General features: G+C 39.4%; 1 protein-coding gene across 5 annotated transcripts in view; it reads right to left on the bottom strand.

Moving 5' to 3' along the window:
* The window catches only part of FRY (FRY microtubule binding protein), a gene marked incomplete at its 5' end in the record, with an annotated part of 648,830 nt that overhangs the window by 407,470 nt on the left and 224,222 nt on the right, over positions 1–17,138 (bottom strand). Inside the window, one exon of one of the 5 annotated variants that reach the window (XM_079773963.1) lies at positions 10,779–11,506. The exons of 3 other annotated variants lie outside the window; for them this stretch is intronic. In XM_079773963.1, the coding sequence (XP_079630089.1) occupies positions 10,779–10,848 (70 nt within the window). Of the gene's footprint in view, positions 1–2,259; positions 5,584–10,778; positions 11,507–17,138 lie in introns of those variants that run through there. One more of the 5 variants, XM_079773966.1, reaches the window with a different exon arrangement.

Here is a 17,138-nt window from a genome sequence, read left to right as displayed (position 1 = left end):
CCACCGTGCACGAATTTCGTGCACCGGGCTTCTAGTAAACAATAAATGGCTAATAAAATGGTTAACAAAAAATAAGTGAAGGTAAACAGATTTTTGGATATTTAAAATGTGGAGCTTCATCATTAATAAATATTTATTTTTCTTAAAGTTCAAGCATTTAAAATTGTTAGTTAAAAAAAGTTGTTCTTTTTTTCAATTGAAAATGGGCCAGGTTTTCAAACATCTTTAAAATTGGTATCTCCATTGGCATAAGACTAGGATTAGCGTTCCCATGATAATAAGGGGTTTGTCAGTAAATGGAACGCAAAATCACAAGGTAAGACTAAAATGTCTCTTATTTTCCTATTTTCTTGCAATTGTATTCAGTCAAATAAAAGAGAAACAGGACAGGTTGTCATGCACACTCCACCTGGAAGAAAAAATGAGAACAAGCCGCAGGGCCACCGTCAAAGCAGGGGAGTGAAACAGAATACTCAGTCTGGCCCAGCACAAGCCGTGGCTTCTCTCTAAACTCCCCAAGGAAGCTACAATTCTCATTAGACAGGCAGGAGATTATATTTGAGGAGCTGAAACAGTACAAGTGATACTACTAGCTAAGGCCATTTGTCATTCAATTGCAAGGCCTAATTTTTAGGGGACATTTGTTTAAAATGTGGCTTTCAAACATTCAAAATTGAAAAGCACAGGTTTTTTTTTTAAAGGAATGCAATTTTTCTTCTAAATGGTGCTCTACGTTGTAAATTTTAAAGTAACTGCTTATAATTTGCTAAAGTCACAGGCAATCTATTTACTTTCAGCAACTCTTTTAGTTTTAAAATTGTTTAAACCTGCCACAGAGCCTTATGCCTCGCTGCCAGCATTAAGTAACGGTGAATGGTATTACCCACCAAACAATGTTTCAGACAGATTTTTTTTGTTGCATCTTGCATCCTTATTCCCTTTTGTATTTCAACATGGCTTCACTGAAAAAATGTACCCAAACCTAGGAGAGTATCCTTTGCCTGTATGATCCTATGTTATAAAAACCTCCAGAATGTTAGGAATTTCCATAAACACCATTATCTCCCTGTGCAGAAATGAAAGCTTACTATCAGATCAAGAGACAGCCCTGTTCACTTCCACTGAGTTAGATACACAGTCACTTTACTGTAAAAAAACAGCAGAAAAACCTGACAGGCTGTGTAGTGTGACAACTTTTTCTTATTCAGAATACTGAAAAGTGAGCTAGTCTAAGAAACTGACCAAGCTTAGAAATCTAGTTAGAGGTCCCGGCTGTACTTACCAGTCAAGTTAAAAAATGTACAACTCGACCTCCTTTAGTCTAGCGTTAATGGTGTGGGAGCAATAACTGGCAAACATTATGCTGTTCACCTAAAGCCCATGTTTCAGTGGAGGCATTCAAACCCTCCACATGAGACTGCTAGAGACAAAGTGTCAGGTTTGTTCCTTTCCTATAAGGAAGTGAGGCAAGGACATAAACAAGGTCACACACAGCAAAATAACAAAACAAAACAAAAAAAACAGGGAAGAAAAGCCTAATCTTGTATTTGTACAATTGCAGCATTCTTTTGATTTGCCTAATCCTTCCTACATAAATACATATAACATTCAAATGGAATTTTACTCAAGTATTGCCTTAGTTAATTTAATACCCTTTCCTTTTCATGGATGCCAAAATACATATTTACCTATTTAAGGCTAAACTCAAAGAACTTAGCCTAGTGTTCTTAAGCTTAAGAAGAAATCTTTAATGGCAATTTAATTTATATTTCCATAATATTGTTGTGCTTGTGCCATTAGCAACATTAGATGGAAATTTCAAAGCCATCTTCAACTGTAAAAACAACTTTGCACTCACAATTGATTAAAACAGCAGAGGCAGTCAGAGCTGTATATCAAATTAGAATTGATAAAAGCACTTAATGTAGATTTGAATGCCTTTTCGAAAAAGATTTCAACTTCCTTTAGTTGACATGACAACAAATTCTTACAGCAGAATAAAAAGTATTAGATGAAATGTTATAGCTTTGGCTTAAATTTCCATCTGCAGCTCATCAAATGACTAAACAGTAGGAAGGAATTAAACCAAAATCAGACTCATTATAGAGTCTGATATGCTGGCAGAATATAAACTTTCACTGCCTAGCATCTGGAGTTTTGAGTGACTAAAATTTAAATGCTTGTGTTTGTATGTTCAGTGGAAAAGAAAAAAAGAGTTTGTAAGAATACAGGTGAATTATATGATAAAACTTAACTTACAGAAACACTAGAGGCCTGGTGGGGTCCCTCGACCTGGCCTGCGGGGACCGGGCTGAAACTGGCTCTCCGACATCCCCCGAGGGGTCCCGGATTGCAAGAGGGCAGTTCTCAGGTGATGCACCCCAGAATCGGGCTCCCTCCTTCCTGGTTCCGGGTGCGACACCCAAGAACTGCAGCTGCCAAGTCACGGCAGCTCGGCAGCTCCTGCTTGAGTGTCTGCCCCTTGGTGGTCAGTATGCGTCATAGCTACTGGTCAGAGCGTCTGTGCCTGGGTGGTCATTGAATGTCATAGCTACCTGTCGGACAGTCGAACGGTCAGACGGTCACTTAGGCTTTTATATATATATAGACTAGAGGCCTGGTGCATGGATTTGTGCACCCATCGGGTTCCTCAGCCTGGCCTGCAGGGATCAGTTGACCTCTGAGCCACTGCAGCCCAGCCTTACCCTCTAGCCTGCTGTTTGCGCCAATTCCACACAGCACAAAGTAGTGCACGAAGTGGCAGGTGGCTAGGGAGGAGCCCAAGCCTGGGCTGGGCGCCATGCCGCTCCTGCTCATCCCGGCCCCACTGTGCCTGCTGCTGCCGCTGCTCAGGCATACAGGGGGAGTGTCCGTGAGAGAGGCTCACGCTGCTACAGCAGCGCCTGCCAGCCATGAGCCTGGCGCCTGGCACCCGTCTGTCAGCTGATCGGCGCTCCTGCTGTGAGGGCACACTGACTACCAGGGGGCAGCTCCTGCGTTGAGTGTCTGCCCCTGGTGGTCAGTGCGCATCATAGCTACTGGCCGGTCATCCAGTCACTTAGGCTTTTATAAACTAGTATATAGATATGAACAAACACACACACACACACACACACACACACACACACACACCCTCTTCCCTTTAATCCCATAAATATTCTTAAGAATGAGAAGACCATTTAAAATGAAGGATAACCAACTATAAATTAGTCCCAAGTTCAAATTCCAATGAACACGGCAACTCTTGTTCCCATCTTTCTGATGTAAAGAAGACCTGTTTGAAATGCTTGCTGTCCCAAATGCTGACATCTGGTCAAGTATGTCAGGGTAAGTAATTTACATTTCCTCTTCTCTGTCAGCCATCCTGCTAGGTGGAATATTCTAAAACATTCGTTCTTGCAGGACTTGGCCTGCAAACACCAGGCTTCCAGTAGCTTTCTGATACAGTGAAAGTATAACTCCATAAAGTCAGATCAACAGGATCTATCTAACACATCTAAAATAAAATTCTCTAGGCCACACTCTGTCTCTGAAATACCACTGGTCCCTCTCCCTAGGGTTCTTTAAGTCTGGGAAATCCCACATTAATATTCCTGAATCCTGGCTCTAACAAGGAAGAAAGGGAAGCTCTGAAATCCTTGACTGGGGGAGCCAGGTCTCATATTCAGCTGTAGTGCTCCCGAAGCAGTGAGTCTAATTAGAGTATAGAAGATGCTCAAGAAAGATGTACTGACTAGGGTTTGCCTTGCTTCTCTAACACTGTTGGGTACCAAGGCATTTTAGAGGGAGCAATAACCAAGAAAAGTTGACACTAAGATAGTAAGTTTTTAGTATAATCCAGCATTGGAAAGTAAGCAAAAGTGATCTTATGGAAAAGGCTATTCCCATCACTGCCCCGCCAAGCCTGGGAGACACAACTTCTCAGCTCAAAGAGACAGCATTCTCTTCTTCATGCAGCCTTCAGTTCTACAATGGAGCAATATTTACATGAGCCTGATTAATGGGATCTGTCGAATGAGAAAAGTTAGTAAGGGAAAAAATGAGATAAAGTTGTGTACTATCTTTTCCACAAATGCCACTCAGTTTTCCAAGACTGGGTGCTACCTGCTAAGCCCTCTACACTGTATTTGTCATAATGATGGTGAAGATTTGCCAATACTTAGTTCTTTCAAACAGATCTGTGCTAAGGGGTGGTGGTCTCCAGAATACACATACATAGTGGGTGACTCACATGGCAGAAAATCTGAAATATGTAAGGGTTTAAAAAAGAGACTAAGGACTAAAGGAATGCTAGGGTAAAATGTAGGAAAACTTAATACATATATTTTTTGGATGGGCTCATCACTGTATATCCTAAGTGATAAATGCCAAGATATACAATGCATAGAAAAGTCTTATTCAGAGTAAAGACAGTAGACTATGATTATTTGTTTATTTGAACACAGAAGCTAAACTTTGGGAGAATTAAGCCTTATCATCCCAAACCAGGAACATTTAAGAAGAAGCTGGTTTATTCATAATCAATGCATCTCATTCATCAAATGGGGTAATCTGTTTGAAGGCACTGAATAAACTATAAGGCACCAAATAAATTTGAGGTGTAGTCCTAACCAAGAACCTGCAAGCTTTATGTGGGGTTGTCAATCAACAGAACAGCCCCAAGAGTCAAATGTCATTTCTCATTAACCAAATCCACTTGTGCATTCTGAATATCACATAAGCTCAAAAATATAGAAATTGCTAATACGATGGTCAGAACCTATGTAACCCATTCTACTCCTTGAACACTACCCACAAAATGACCTAGTAAGCCATGGGTATTAAAATGTTTTGGAACAGTTGTCTTTTAAATAAAGAGAATATCTGCATGTTGTATCAGTTGATACAGCTAAATACTGGTCACTTTTTTCAAATCCCCTGGGCTATTCCCAGATTGTAACATTAAGTCATTTCTCCTCCTTGCCTACTGTACTTTGTCTCTCTCATTCTTCAATTCTTGTTGGTGCAAAAGTAAGAAAATGCATTGAAATTGAATCATTTTGTGTTGCCAATGTGTGGAGAATTTTATGTTGGTGGAGACCAAAGCTATCAAGTAAAATGTGACACCTTAATTATAGATAGATTTCCATTATCACTGGAAATATGCTCTCTGTTCTCACAGTTGAAGAGAATTGGAGGTTTGCTACTGTTTCCTAAACACACACACACACACACACACACACACACACACACACACACACACAACAAAACAAAACAAAAAACAAACAAACAAACAAAAACATATCAGAGAAACCTCAGGAAGAAGGAAATGAGAATTTTAAAAGAAGTAAAGATCATTAATACACTTTTATTTACTGGAGCCATTTAAATTATGAACTTACATAGATCTTAAAAATGGAAGAAATCAACATAAAACACTCCTAACAGAAGCAACATACCTTTTTACCATAATATCCTTGTGTATGTGTGTGACATCAAATGACCATAGTGTGCAGAACTGGTGTATTTGTCATAATGATGGTGAAGACTTGTCAATACTTAGTTCTTTCAAACAGGTCTGTGCTAAGGGGTAGTGATGGTCTCCAGAACACACACATACAGAGAGAGAAAGAAAGAGAGAGAGAGAGAGAGAGAGAGAGAGAGAGAGAGAGAGAGAGAGAGAGAGAGAGGTGTTAGTTGAGAGAGAGAGATGAGAGAAAGAGTGTCCCTCAGGGGTGCCCAGAGAGGGAGGAGGCTAAGAATGAGCAGAGCATCAGACATCAAGAATGAAAGTACCTATAAAGCACTAAGTTCCGCAAAGTGTTCTCCATCCTTTGATCACTGTATGGGTGATTTTAAAAATAAGATTATCAACTGCATTGGGGGCTGGGGTTCATGGCACTTATTAGCATCCTGGCTCTGAGCAAATCACTTTCTCAACTCTCATTTTTCTTTTTTTATCTGTAAAACGTGGATGATACATATAAATTGCAGGATTATTGGAAAGAGTGAAGGTGATAAACAGAGGAGTCATATGGCCTCATTTGCCCAGGGCTATTCCAGTTTATGCCTAGTGTCCCAGCATTATTATTAAATTGCACTCTAAAAAGTGTCTCAGTTTGTATAAATAATGATGTGGCTGCTCTACATATAAATTACCAGGTATAACATTTGACACAGCATGGACCCACAGCCAATGTGGCAGTATTTTATTCCAGGGTTGTTCATATGTTTAAACAACCAACCAACCATCATAGATTAGATTGTCTCCATCATAAACCCAGGGATAGACCCTGTCTACTTAGAGTGGATACTTATTTGGAATTTTGTGTCTCAATGAACAGCTTTAGTAGAAGGGATCTCAGCTGCAGAAATACTAGAGCAGTGGTCGGCAAACTCATTAGTCAACAGAGCCAAATATCAACAGTACAATGATTGAAATTTCTTTTGAGAGCCAAATTTTTTAAACTCAAACTTCTTCTAACGCCACTTTTTCAAAATAGACTCACCCAGGCTGTTGTATTTTGTGGAAGAGCCACACTCAGGGGGCCAAAGAGCCGCATGTGGCTCATGAGCCGCAGTTTGCTGACCACTGTACTAGAGTAATGCTCTCCGAGTTCCTGGACCAGTGTTGGGTACCTTCTCCTGTTGAAAGATCTGAGTGAGGTAAGTATTCTGCTGGATTTAGGGAACTCGGTTAAACCTCTTTACTTTTCTATTTATTTAAACCAATTCTATAAAGAGGCTAAAATGAACATTTTGAGATTTTTCTGGAATCTTTCTCCTGGTGCCTGAGGACAAATCAGGACATACATCAGGACCATAAGCACTGCTCTGCAGCCAGTTGGAGGTGTTTTCAATCCTGACTTGTACATAATTTTTTGTCCCCAGAGCTAACCCTATACCAACTGGCATTTCTATGTTGGACTGAACAGTATCCTTATCACCACAATCTAACTCACTACCTGAAAAATGCCGCACTCGATTCTGAAAATTGTTATATGTTTTTCTACAGCAACATTAGACATTCTATACATACCAGCTCCTTCCAAAACAAACGAAGGGGAGTTTGTTAATGAAATTAATTAACTCATTACTTGAAAGAGTTAATAGGCATTCAAAAGTTTCCTTCCATGGGGGAACTAAATGTTATAGGAAGGACACAAACTACCCTGGAAAAATTAAGGCTTTGAATGAATTCTGACTGTACTTTTGTCATTGTGCCTGTGTTCACTGCACATGGGGGGGTGGATGCAAACATCAGGACAGCCACTCAGAGTTTTCAGATCAGCAGGAGAGTCTACACACCAGCTTTATCCATCAACACAAAACAACCCCTCCTTTCCAGAAAATAGTTTGGAACTATCTGCTCTAAGCTTTTTTTTTTTTTTTAATAGCAAACCTGAGAACCCAAGGTGACTTTCTATACTGAGAAAATGCCCAGGCCACACTATGCTGCTGGAAAGTATGTACTTAGGGAAGGTAGGAATATTTCAATAGTAGCTGAGGTGGAAAAGGGAGTAAAGTTAAAAGAAAAGTGGTCCAAAGCAAGCAACTAATTTCATCTATATTCATGCAGTTCCCTTCTTCAGTGGTGTTGACTACACACAGAATGATTCCTGAGGATGTCAATACTAAGAGGAAATATGGCCTAAGTCTGATTTTAAGTGAGTTTAGAGAAGAGGGAAGCATTGGAGTCTATTGTAAATGCTCAGTATATGTAAAAATAATATCAATGTGCTAGAAATTGTGCTAAGTGCTTTACATCTTAATATCTCATTTACTCCTATGAGCTACTCATTATTTTTGCCTCCATTGTCTAGCTGAGAACATCGAGGCAGAGTAGATAACTGTCCCAGTCCACAAAGTGCAGGCTAGAGATCTAAGCCCATTTGGCCCTGTGACTTGCGTGTTCCAGGTGAGGGTGTGCCAGCCTGGGGCCAACGTGTGTGTGGGCATAGACTGGAGAGCAAGGCAGTGAAATTCAGAGGCGGGTAAGCAGATTAAACATGGCAGGAGCAGAAAAGCAACATGAGAGGATGGACGAAGAGTTCAGAGAAGGTCCTGAATGAGGTCACAGACACTCAGGGGCAGGAGAAGCTGTGGTGTAGTCTTTGAAATGCTGGTAGAAGCCTCTCCAGGATGCTCTTTGTCACCATTGGAGTGTCCCCGGTTAAACTGACTGCCACAGGGCAGTAGCTGGTAGAATCCCTGAAAAAGTGGGGAAAGCCTGGGCAAGAATGAGGAAGGAGCAATAGAACAGGTGTCCAGGGGGATAAGGAAAGCCTCTGAGGTGAGCACTGCAAAGGACATTTTATTCTCAAACAGCAATGCCATTTTAATTCCCAAGGCCATTACACGGAAAGGGCAGCTTGACAGAGTGGGCATGCCTAGGAAGAGGAGGGTATCAACACGAATAGGGGGAGAAACCTAACACTTCTCACCAGGCAATGAGTGTCTTAATTGACTTGTTAATTCTTCAGTATATAAAATTACATTTTTCTCACAATGTACCATTTCTTGGATGAGGGTTAACAACAATAAAAACAAATGGAAATCTTGGAAAAGTTATGGGATTATCTTATCTCTTACTACCACCTAGCAAAGCAGCCAGCCATAGTTATAGAGTTGGTTTTATTGCTTTTTAATTGTTGCGCTTTTATAAATAACCACTGCTATATAATTAGGGGCCTGGTTCTTCTCACAGTTTCTCCCCTCAAACTTGTGATGCTGGACCAAGGAGTGGTCCATCCTCCCAGCCAGGTTACCCTGAGTAGCTTAAAGCCCTAAGGCTTCTGTTTTCTACTTTGTCTTCGATACAGACAAATTCCTTTCTCCCTTTGCTACTGAAAATATGTAAAACAGGGAGCTATACTAGATTACAAGCAGGTTAGTGTTGCAACAAGTTTAAAGAAGACTAAGCATAAAGTATATTTACTCTTTCTCTTTCAAGACAGGACTGAAAACATTCTGAGCCCCAAAGGAATGCTAGAGAACACCAAGTTCCAGTGAAGACATTAAGATCAAGGGCAGGGACCTGTCTTATTCATCTTTATAGCCCCATAGTCTGGCACGTAGTAGGTGTTGAATAAATAGCTGCTGAATGAATAGGAAGAATTCAAAATTGTATCCTAGATACTCCCCAAATATAAATGAACAGTAATTTTGAACCATTTTCTGATGTGAGTGTGGAGGGAGTGGGGAGAGTTTAGGAATGGTTGAGGGAATATACTCTGTCCAGAGTAATTTAAAAACAAGGGGAGAATGATTCCAATAGAAACCCCACTGGCCTCAATATTTTGTCGGAGCACAATTTTCTCGCTCATAAAGCAATGACAATAATTGATGAAAGAAAAAAAATCTGGCCTCAGAGAACCCAAAACCATTGAAAACCACTGGCTGTTGTCAGACGCAGAGGAGGCCTTTCCAGTGTTTGGAAAACTGCTCCATAAAGAACCCTGTGTGTCAAATTCTTTTCATTAATTAAAGGGTTGAGAAACAAAAGAAGATTTTCCCTGAAGTAGGAAGGATTACACACACGATAAGTGAGCTACGGCTGGAACAGATAAAGGAATGCTATTTGGGTGACAGTACTGCTCCTAAATGGCTTCCCACTTATAGAAAGCAGCTTCCTACAAGCCCCATAGTATACAGAGTGGTGTAAAACCACCATTAAAAAATGGTTTCTGAAAATATCACTGAGAGATGTACATCTTTGTATACCTTAAAGCTGAAGAGATTTTGGCAGTTTTCTCAAAGCAATTATGGCTCAAGTTCTCCTGCCCAGGTTTTGTTTACAGAACAATCTTGGCCACAGGTCATTTGTGTGTAGATAATTAATTGCCAAGTCTTCGCATACAGGTAGATTAATTAGTATGCACCTAATATAACATCAAAATATTTATTGTAAATTTTTTTAAAAATCCAAACAATTAATGATCTATAATACCTGGCAATGTTACCCAGAGCAAGTACAAAGCCTGTTGGTGAAACAGGGAAGACTTTGTTTTTAAACTGTTCCAAAAACACAAGGCATCACTGATACCCTGAAGGCTTCATTTTCATTTGATTCCAGATCCACGAACCCATGGAGGTTGTCTTTTTGAAATACTTTATTGCTCAAATCTTTAAGTAGGTCAGAGATGGCACTTCGGAAGCCAGAATATTCTGATATCCTGATATTCAGAACCTTGCCTATTTATATTTCAGAAAAGTACATTATTTGGACTAGAGCAAACATCAAGATTAAAAATTCAAATATTAAATACCACCCTGAGTATCATCCACACAGACAAGGGACAGATCAAATAAGGGTGCAAATGCTTCTATGTACAAAAAAGATGAATCTCAGGTTTTAGACTATTAAGTACTTTTTGTCTTTAGACAATACCCTAATAAAACAATTAGGAAGTACTCGGCAACCCTGATACACCCCTTTGGCTAAACCACAGTTCACAGAGTATTGAGCTAAAGCCTGAACAAATCAAATAAATACCAAACGCCCAACAAGGCAGGAAATGCAGCCTGAATGCCCTATGGTGAGCTCTGCCAGATTGGAAGGGCCATCGCACTTGAAAATATAATCAAACAAAACCCGCTGTCACTCCACTGCAGCCTCTGCATCTAAGGAGAGCTGTTTCAGTCACTGACATTTTGATTTTCATAGCAGAGAAAGCAAAAAAAACTTCCTGGGCTCACAAGCATATGCATCCAGTTGAGATTTTATTTCTCCAACCTTATACAACATCCAGCCAACAAACAAACAGACAAACAAGCAAAGGTTATTTTCTGTTACTCACTATTACTCCAGGATTTTAGTAAATATTTGATGCTGATCTCAAAGAAGCCAGAGTCCTGCTGGCTGGCCATGTCCGCGGCATACAAAGAGGCTCCAGGCTGGGCTGGGAGCCGCAGGAGGAGCAGGTACCGGGCGGGGATGTTTCTGTCACAGGTTAGTGATGTCAGCAGGGGGTCAGAGCACAGAGGAAGGTTCTGCAGATTTACCACCCAGAGGGCAGGGAGTCCTCCCGTAAAGGACACCGAGGAGCAGGAGAGAGATGCTCCGCGCTCCTCCTCCTCGGAGTGCAGGACTAGTTCTTATTTTTCTCATTTGCTGGGCACAGCTCTCCCTGCAGCTCCCAGAGGCGTGGCTGCTGCTTTCATTTCTGAGCTGCCATAACCAGAAGCGCCAGCTGCTGGCTGTTCACAGGCTTTGCTCTAGCCAGGTGTGGTCCAAGGAGGACCGGCACCCTCGTGATTGTTTTCCCCAGGGAGGAGGGTCCTGGGCTGGCCTCCCTGACCCAGTGAACAGCCTAGTTCCCAGCTCTCCCCAGGCGCGGTAGGGTGAGAGGTGGGCTGGGAGCACCGCCTCCTGTCTACAGCCTCGACCTGAGCCCCAACTCACTGGGGCCCTGACTCAGCTGTAGGAGGAATTTCCCAGCGTCTACAGATCCTCAGTTCAGAAATGCTCCCCGTGACCAGCGCTGTGTGCCGACAGCAGCGGCGCTGGCGGCTGCTTTCCCTTGTGTCTGTCCCCTGTGCACAGGCAGCTAGCTGCATTGTGCTGCAGTGAGCCAGGCTGCACCCCTGGACCTAGCTGCAGTGACGTCTCTTAAAAGCCCCGTCCTTCAGCCTCCTTGCAGTAGGAAAGCTGGATGACAAGACAGTTGCCGGGTATTTTTCGCCCTCTTCTTGCACCAGCACAGTGGAATCTGCACTTGGTTGTGTCTCTCTCTCAGAAACGCTGTCATTTTGAGGGGTATACCAGCACCTGGGTGGGCTGCCTAAGGGACCAGTACCAACTGCTCAGTGTGCTTGTTTATAGAATGTGAGGCTCCACAGTGGATCTGTTCCTCAAACCTTTCATTTTTAATTAGCACTGAGCCCAATAAAGCTTAGTTTATTTGTACTAAAAGGATAAGAAGCGAAAGCATTAGGTTCCTTGCTGCACAAAGGCTTTTTACTTCATGAAATCTGATATCAGGTGTCCTGATTTTGGTTAGCTTTGTTCCTCATTATCATTTAGCTTGACCAGGGCTTTAAACAAGAGTATTTTAATTATGACAGGCTACATGTGAATATGTGGAATTTGTCCAACCATCTCATAAACCATAGAAGCCTTAATAAACCATATTGATAATTATTTAGCATAAAAATTGTTGTGCACCCCCTTTAAATCATTACACAAATAGGACTTCCTAGACTAACAGTTCATTTGAGAAATAAAAGGGAAAGAGAACACTATAGTTTTTGTAAGGCTAAGACATTTTAAAATTCAACTTTTAAAATTATGTTGTGGAATGCCCTAAGACACTATCAATTTAATGAGCTTTTCAAACTATATACATGTACACAAAAGGCAAGCACCCTCCCCTCCCCCATAGGATTTCCAACTCGACTCACAGCGCTTTATTCTCATAAAATCTCTCATCAGATTGGGTTCTTTTTCATTTACATGCCTATGAGATTTGACAAGCTAATTTTGTATTATCACCTGTACAGTAAAACCTCAATATAATGGACTAATTCTGGCAAGTTAAAGCCGGAAGTCTGTTATGTAATAAAGCAGGTTTTCTGAATGCATATATTAAAAATTTGACAAATTAGTTTACCTGTTTTTACTTATGTAGACACGTTTGTGTAATTAAAATTAAGTATGTATGAAAAGTCTTATTTCACAGAAAAGTTTTCCATATGTATCCCTGTAATTTTAAATTTATATTGAATAGGTCTAGTAAATGGGTGCATTCACATGTTACTGTGAGTAAACAAATGCACATAGCTGGGGTGTGGCTTCGTGCACATGGGACCATGTCGGGGCGGGGGATACGTGTTAAAACTGCTGCAGAAAGTTCAGCCACGCAACAACAGAACCAATTACCCCTTGCAATGCGATGTGATCACGTGCTAATCATTCACCCAACATTGTTTATGAAAAGTGACTATTGGAATTAAATATGTAGACTATAGCTGTAGATATGTAATATTTATTTCGGCAAAATTACTACAGAATTTTTTCCAACGTATGGCCTATTTGCTAAAATTTGTTAAAAATAACGGTGAATTAATAACAAAAAATAACCTGTTAATTTATTTATAAACAAATTTTGGTTACAAGCATTTTAAAATTAACAGGGTATTAATTTTTACATATGACATATGGACCACAGGTTTTGTCTGTTAAATCGGAAGTCTGTTAAAGCAAGGTCCGCAAAATTGGGGGTTTACTGTAATTTGAATGTGTGGATTCCAGGTGAAATCGGGCCCAAAGGTTTTACCTTGAAATAGTTATTACATCTGAAAACAGCTAATGCCCATGCCTACCACTGTAGGAGGCAGTGAGCTGCATGTTGCCTTGAAAGGATGAGCACAGAGACTAACAGGAAACGTCCCTGGTTCTACCTGACACCAGCCTATACCAGCTATGAAATCCATGGAAAGCTGTTAACCTCACTAAGCTTTAATTTCCTCATCTGCAAAATGTGCATAATAGTGGTACCCACCTCACTTGGTTGTAGGGAAGATTCAATGACATTACGAATGAAGAGTGGTTAGCATAGTCTGGCATAAAGTAAACAATGAAATGTTAGCTATATTGATTTTTATTAAGAAACCTTAGGGACTCAGAATAGAACTTTAAAATTTAAGTTAAATACATGTTTGTACCATTTATGTGACTTAGAAGGTATATGAGTTTTAAACTTCAAAGGCAACTATTTGGGGATACCAAGTTGGAGACACTTGTTTAAATTTATCTGTAGTATTGAAAGTATTGCAGATGCCCCACGTTTTTCACCCACTGACCCTCTCCCCCCTCTTCTGCCCCCTCCCCAGGCCTTCACTGTACTATTGTTGTGTCCATGGGTTTTGCATATAAGTTTTTTGGTTAATCTCTTCCAGTCCACCCCTCGCACCCTTCCCTCTGAAATACATCAGGCATGCTTCAGTGTCTCTGGATCTATTTTGTTGTCAGTTTATTTTGTTCATAGATTACACATATAAGTGAGATATGTGATACTTGTTTTTCTCAGACTGGATGAATACTTAGCATAATACCCTCCAGGTCCCTCCATGCTGTCTCAAAGGGTAAGAGATCTTTCATTTTTACAGCTGCATAGTATTCCATTGTGTAAATGTACCACAGCTTTTTAACCCATTCATCTACTGATGGACAATTGGGCTGTTTCCAGAACTTAGCTATTGTAAATTGTGCTGCTATGAACACAGGGGTGCATACGTTCTTTCTGATTGGTGTTTCAGGTTTCCTAGGATATATTCCTAGAAATGGGATCACTGAGTTAAATGGCAATTCCACCTTTAATTTTTTGAGAAACTCCATAATGTTTTCTTCCCTTTTTTTGATTTTTTTAATTAAGGTATTATATGTGTACATCATACTGTTTTCCATAATGGCTGCACCAGTCTGCATTCCCACCAGCCGTGTACTAGGGTTCCTTTTCCTCCACATCTTTGCCAGCACTGGTTGTTGGTTGATTTACTAAGAAAACCATTGTGGCAGGTGTGAAATGGTACCTCACTGTCATTTTAATTTGCATCTCTCTGATGATTAGTGACTTTGAGCATTTTTTTATATATCTCTTGACCATTTTTATGACCTCATTGGAGAAGCCTCTATTCAGGTCTTCTGTGCATTTTTTAATTGGATTATCTTCCTTTTGTTGAGTTGTATGAATACTTTATATATTTTGGAAATTAATCTCTTATCAGATGTATCATTGGCAAATATGTTCTCTCATACATATTTTCATTTTGTTTGTGGTTTCTTTTGCTGTGCAGAAGCTTTTTATTTTGATGTAGTCTCATATGTTTATTTTCTCCTCAGTTTCCTTTGCCCTAGGAAATGTATCTGTAAACATATTGTTATGAGAGATGTATGAGATTTTGCTGTCAATGGTTTCTTCTAGGATTTTTTTGGTATCACGACTTACATTTAAGTCTTTTATCCATTTTGAGTTTATTCTTGTGTATGATGTAATTTGGTGGTCTAGTTTCATTTTTTTGCATGTATCTGTCCAATTTTCCCAACATCATTTACTGAAGAGATTGTTTTGACTCCATTGTATGCTCTTACCTCCTTTGTCAAATATTAATTGAGCATAATGGCCTGGGTCAATTTCTGGGTTCTGTGTTATATTCCACTGTGCCAGTACCAGGGTGATTTGAGTACAGTGGCTTTGTAATTTAACTTGATATCCGGTATTGTGATCCCTCCAATTTTGTTCTTCTTTCTAAGATGGCTGCAGGTATTTGGGGTCTTTTTTGATTCCATATAAATTTTTGGAGTGTTTGTTCTAGATCTGTAAAATATGCCATTGGTATTTTAATGGGGATTGTATTGAATCTATAGATTGCTTTAGATTTTTATGATGTTAATTCTACCAATCCATGAACATAGTATATTCTTCCACTTGTTTATATCTTTATTTCTTTTTTCATCATCCTGTAATTTTTTGAGTACAGGTCTTTTACCTCCTTGGTTAAGTTTATTCCTAAGAATCTTAATTTTTTTGTTGCAATGGCAAATGGATTATTTTTGTTTTTTTTTTGTTTTTAGTTTTCCTTTCTGAGAGATTATTGATGTATAAAAATGCCATCAATTTCTGGGTGTTAATTTTGTATCCTGCTACACTGCCAAATTCATTTGTTAAATCTAGTAGTTTTTTGGTAGAGTCCTTAGAGTTTTCTACCTACAATATCATGTCATCTGCAAATAATGACAGTTTTACTTCCTACTTAACAATTTGGATGTCTTAAATTTTTTCTTCTTCTCTTATCACTGTGCCTAGGAATTCCAGTACTATGTTGAATAAGAGTGGTGAAAGTGGACATCCCTGTCTTGTTCCTGTTCTTGGGAAAATGGTTTTAGTTTTGTCCATTGAGTATGATGTTGGTTATAGGCTTGTTATATACTCTATTCCTACTTTGCTACGAGTTTTTATCAAAAATGGTTGTTGGATTTTGTCACATGCTTTTTCTGCATCTATTGGTATGATCATGTGATTTTTGTCTTTTAATTTGTTTATGTGATGTATCACATTTATTGATTTTTGAATGTTGTACCAGCTTTGCATCCCTGGAATAAATCTCACTTGGTCTTGGTGTATAACCTTTTAAATATATTGCTAGATCTGATTTCCTAATATTATGTTGAGGATTTTACCATCTATGTTCATCAGGGATATTGGCCTGTAAGTCTCTTTCTTTGTAGTGTCTTCATCTGGTTTTGAAACTAGGAAAATGCTGCCCTCATAAAAAGAGCTTGGAAGTGTTCCTTCCTCTTGGAGTTTCTGGAATAGTTTCAGGAGGAGAGGCTTTAGTTCTTTTTTGAATGTTTGGTAGAACTCCCCCGTGAAGGCTTCAGGACCACATGTTTGCTGAGAGTTTTTTAAACACTGCTTAAATTTCATCAGTTGTTATTAGCCTATTCAGGTTTTCTAATTCTTCATAACTGCGTTTTGGAAAATTTTATTTTTCTAGGATTTTGTCCATTTCGTTCAGGTGGTCTAGCTTATTAGCGTATAGTTGTTCATTGTGTTTTCTTATAATCCTCTGCAGTTTTGTGGTGTCAGTTGTTACTTCACCTCTTTTGTTTCAGATTTTATTTATTTGTGTCCTCTCTCTTTGTTTCTTGATGAGTCTGGCTAAAGATTCATCAATCTTGTTTATCTTTTTAAAGAACCAGATCTTTGTTTCATTGATCTCTTTTAGTGTTTTTTCAGTCTCTATGTCATTTTTTCTGCTCTGATCTTTATTATTTCCTTCCTTCTACTTACTCTGGGCTTTTATTCTTGTTCTCGTTCTAATATTTTTATTTGTAGTGGTAGATAGTTTATTAGAGCTTTTTCTTGTCTTGAGATAGGGATATAATGCTACAAACTTCCCTCTCAGGACTGCTTTTGCTGTGGGTTGTTGTGTGTTCATTTTTGTTTGTTTCCAGACAGTTTTTTGTTTCTTCCTTGATTTCATTGGTAACCCATTCATTGTGTAATAACATGCTATTAAGTCTCTACTTGTTTTATTGTTTTTGAGTGTTTTTACTGGAGTTAATTTCTAATTTCATGCTATTGTGATCTGAAAAGTTGCTTGATATGATTTAAATCTTCTTGAACTTGTAGAGACTTATTTTGTATCCTAACATG

The sequence above is a fragment of the Cnephaeus nilssonii genome (assembly GCF_951640355.1).
Source record: "Cnephaeus nilssonii genome assembly, chromosome: 6".
Lineage (NCBI taxonomy): Eukaryota > Metazoa > Chordata > Mammalia > Chiroptera > Vespertilionidae > Cnephaeus > Cnephaeus nilssonii.
Note: the sequence above shows the minus strand (reverse complement) of the source record. Positions and strands in the feature narration are given on the sequence as shown.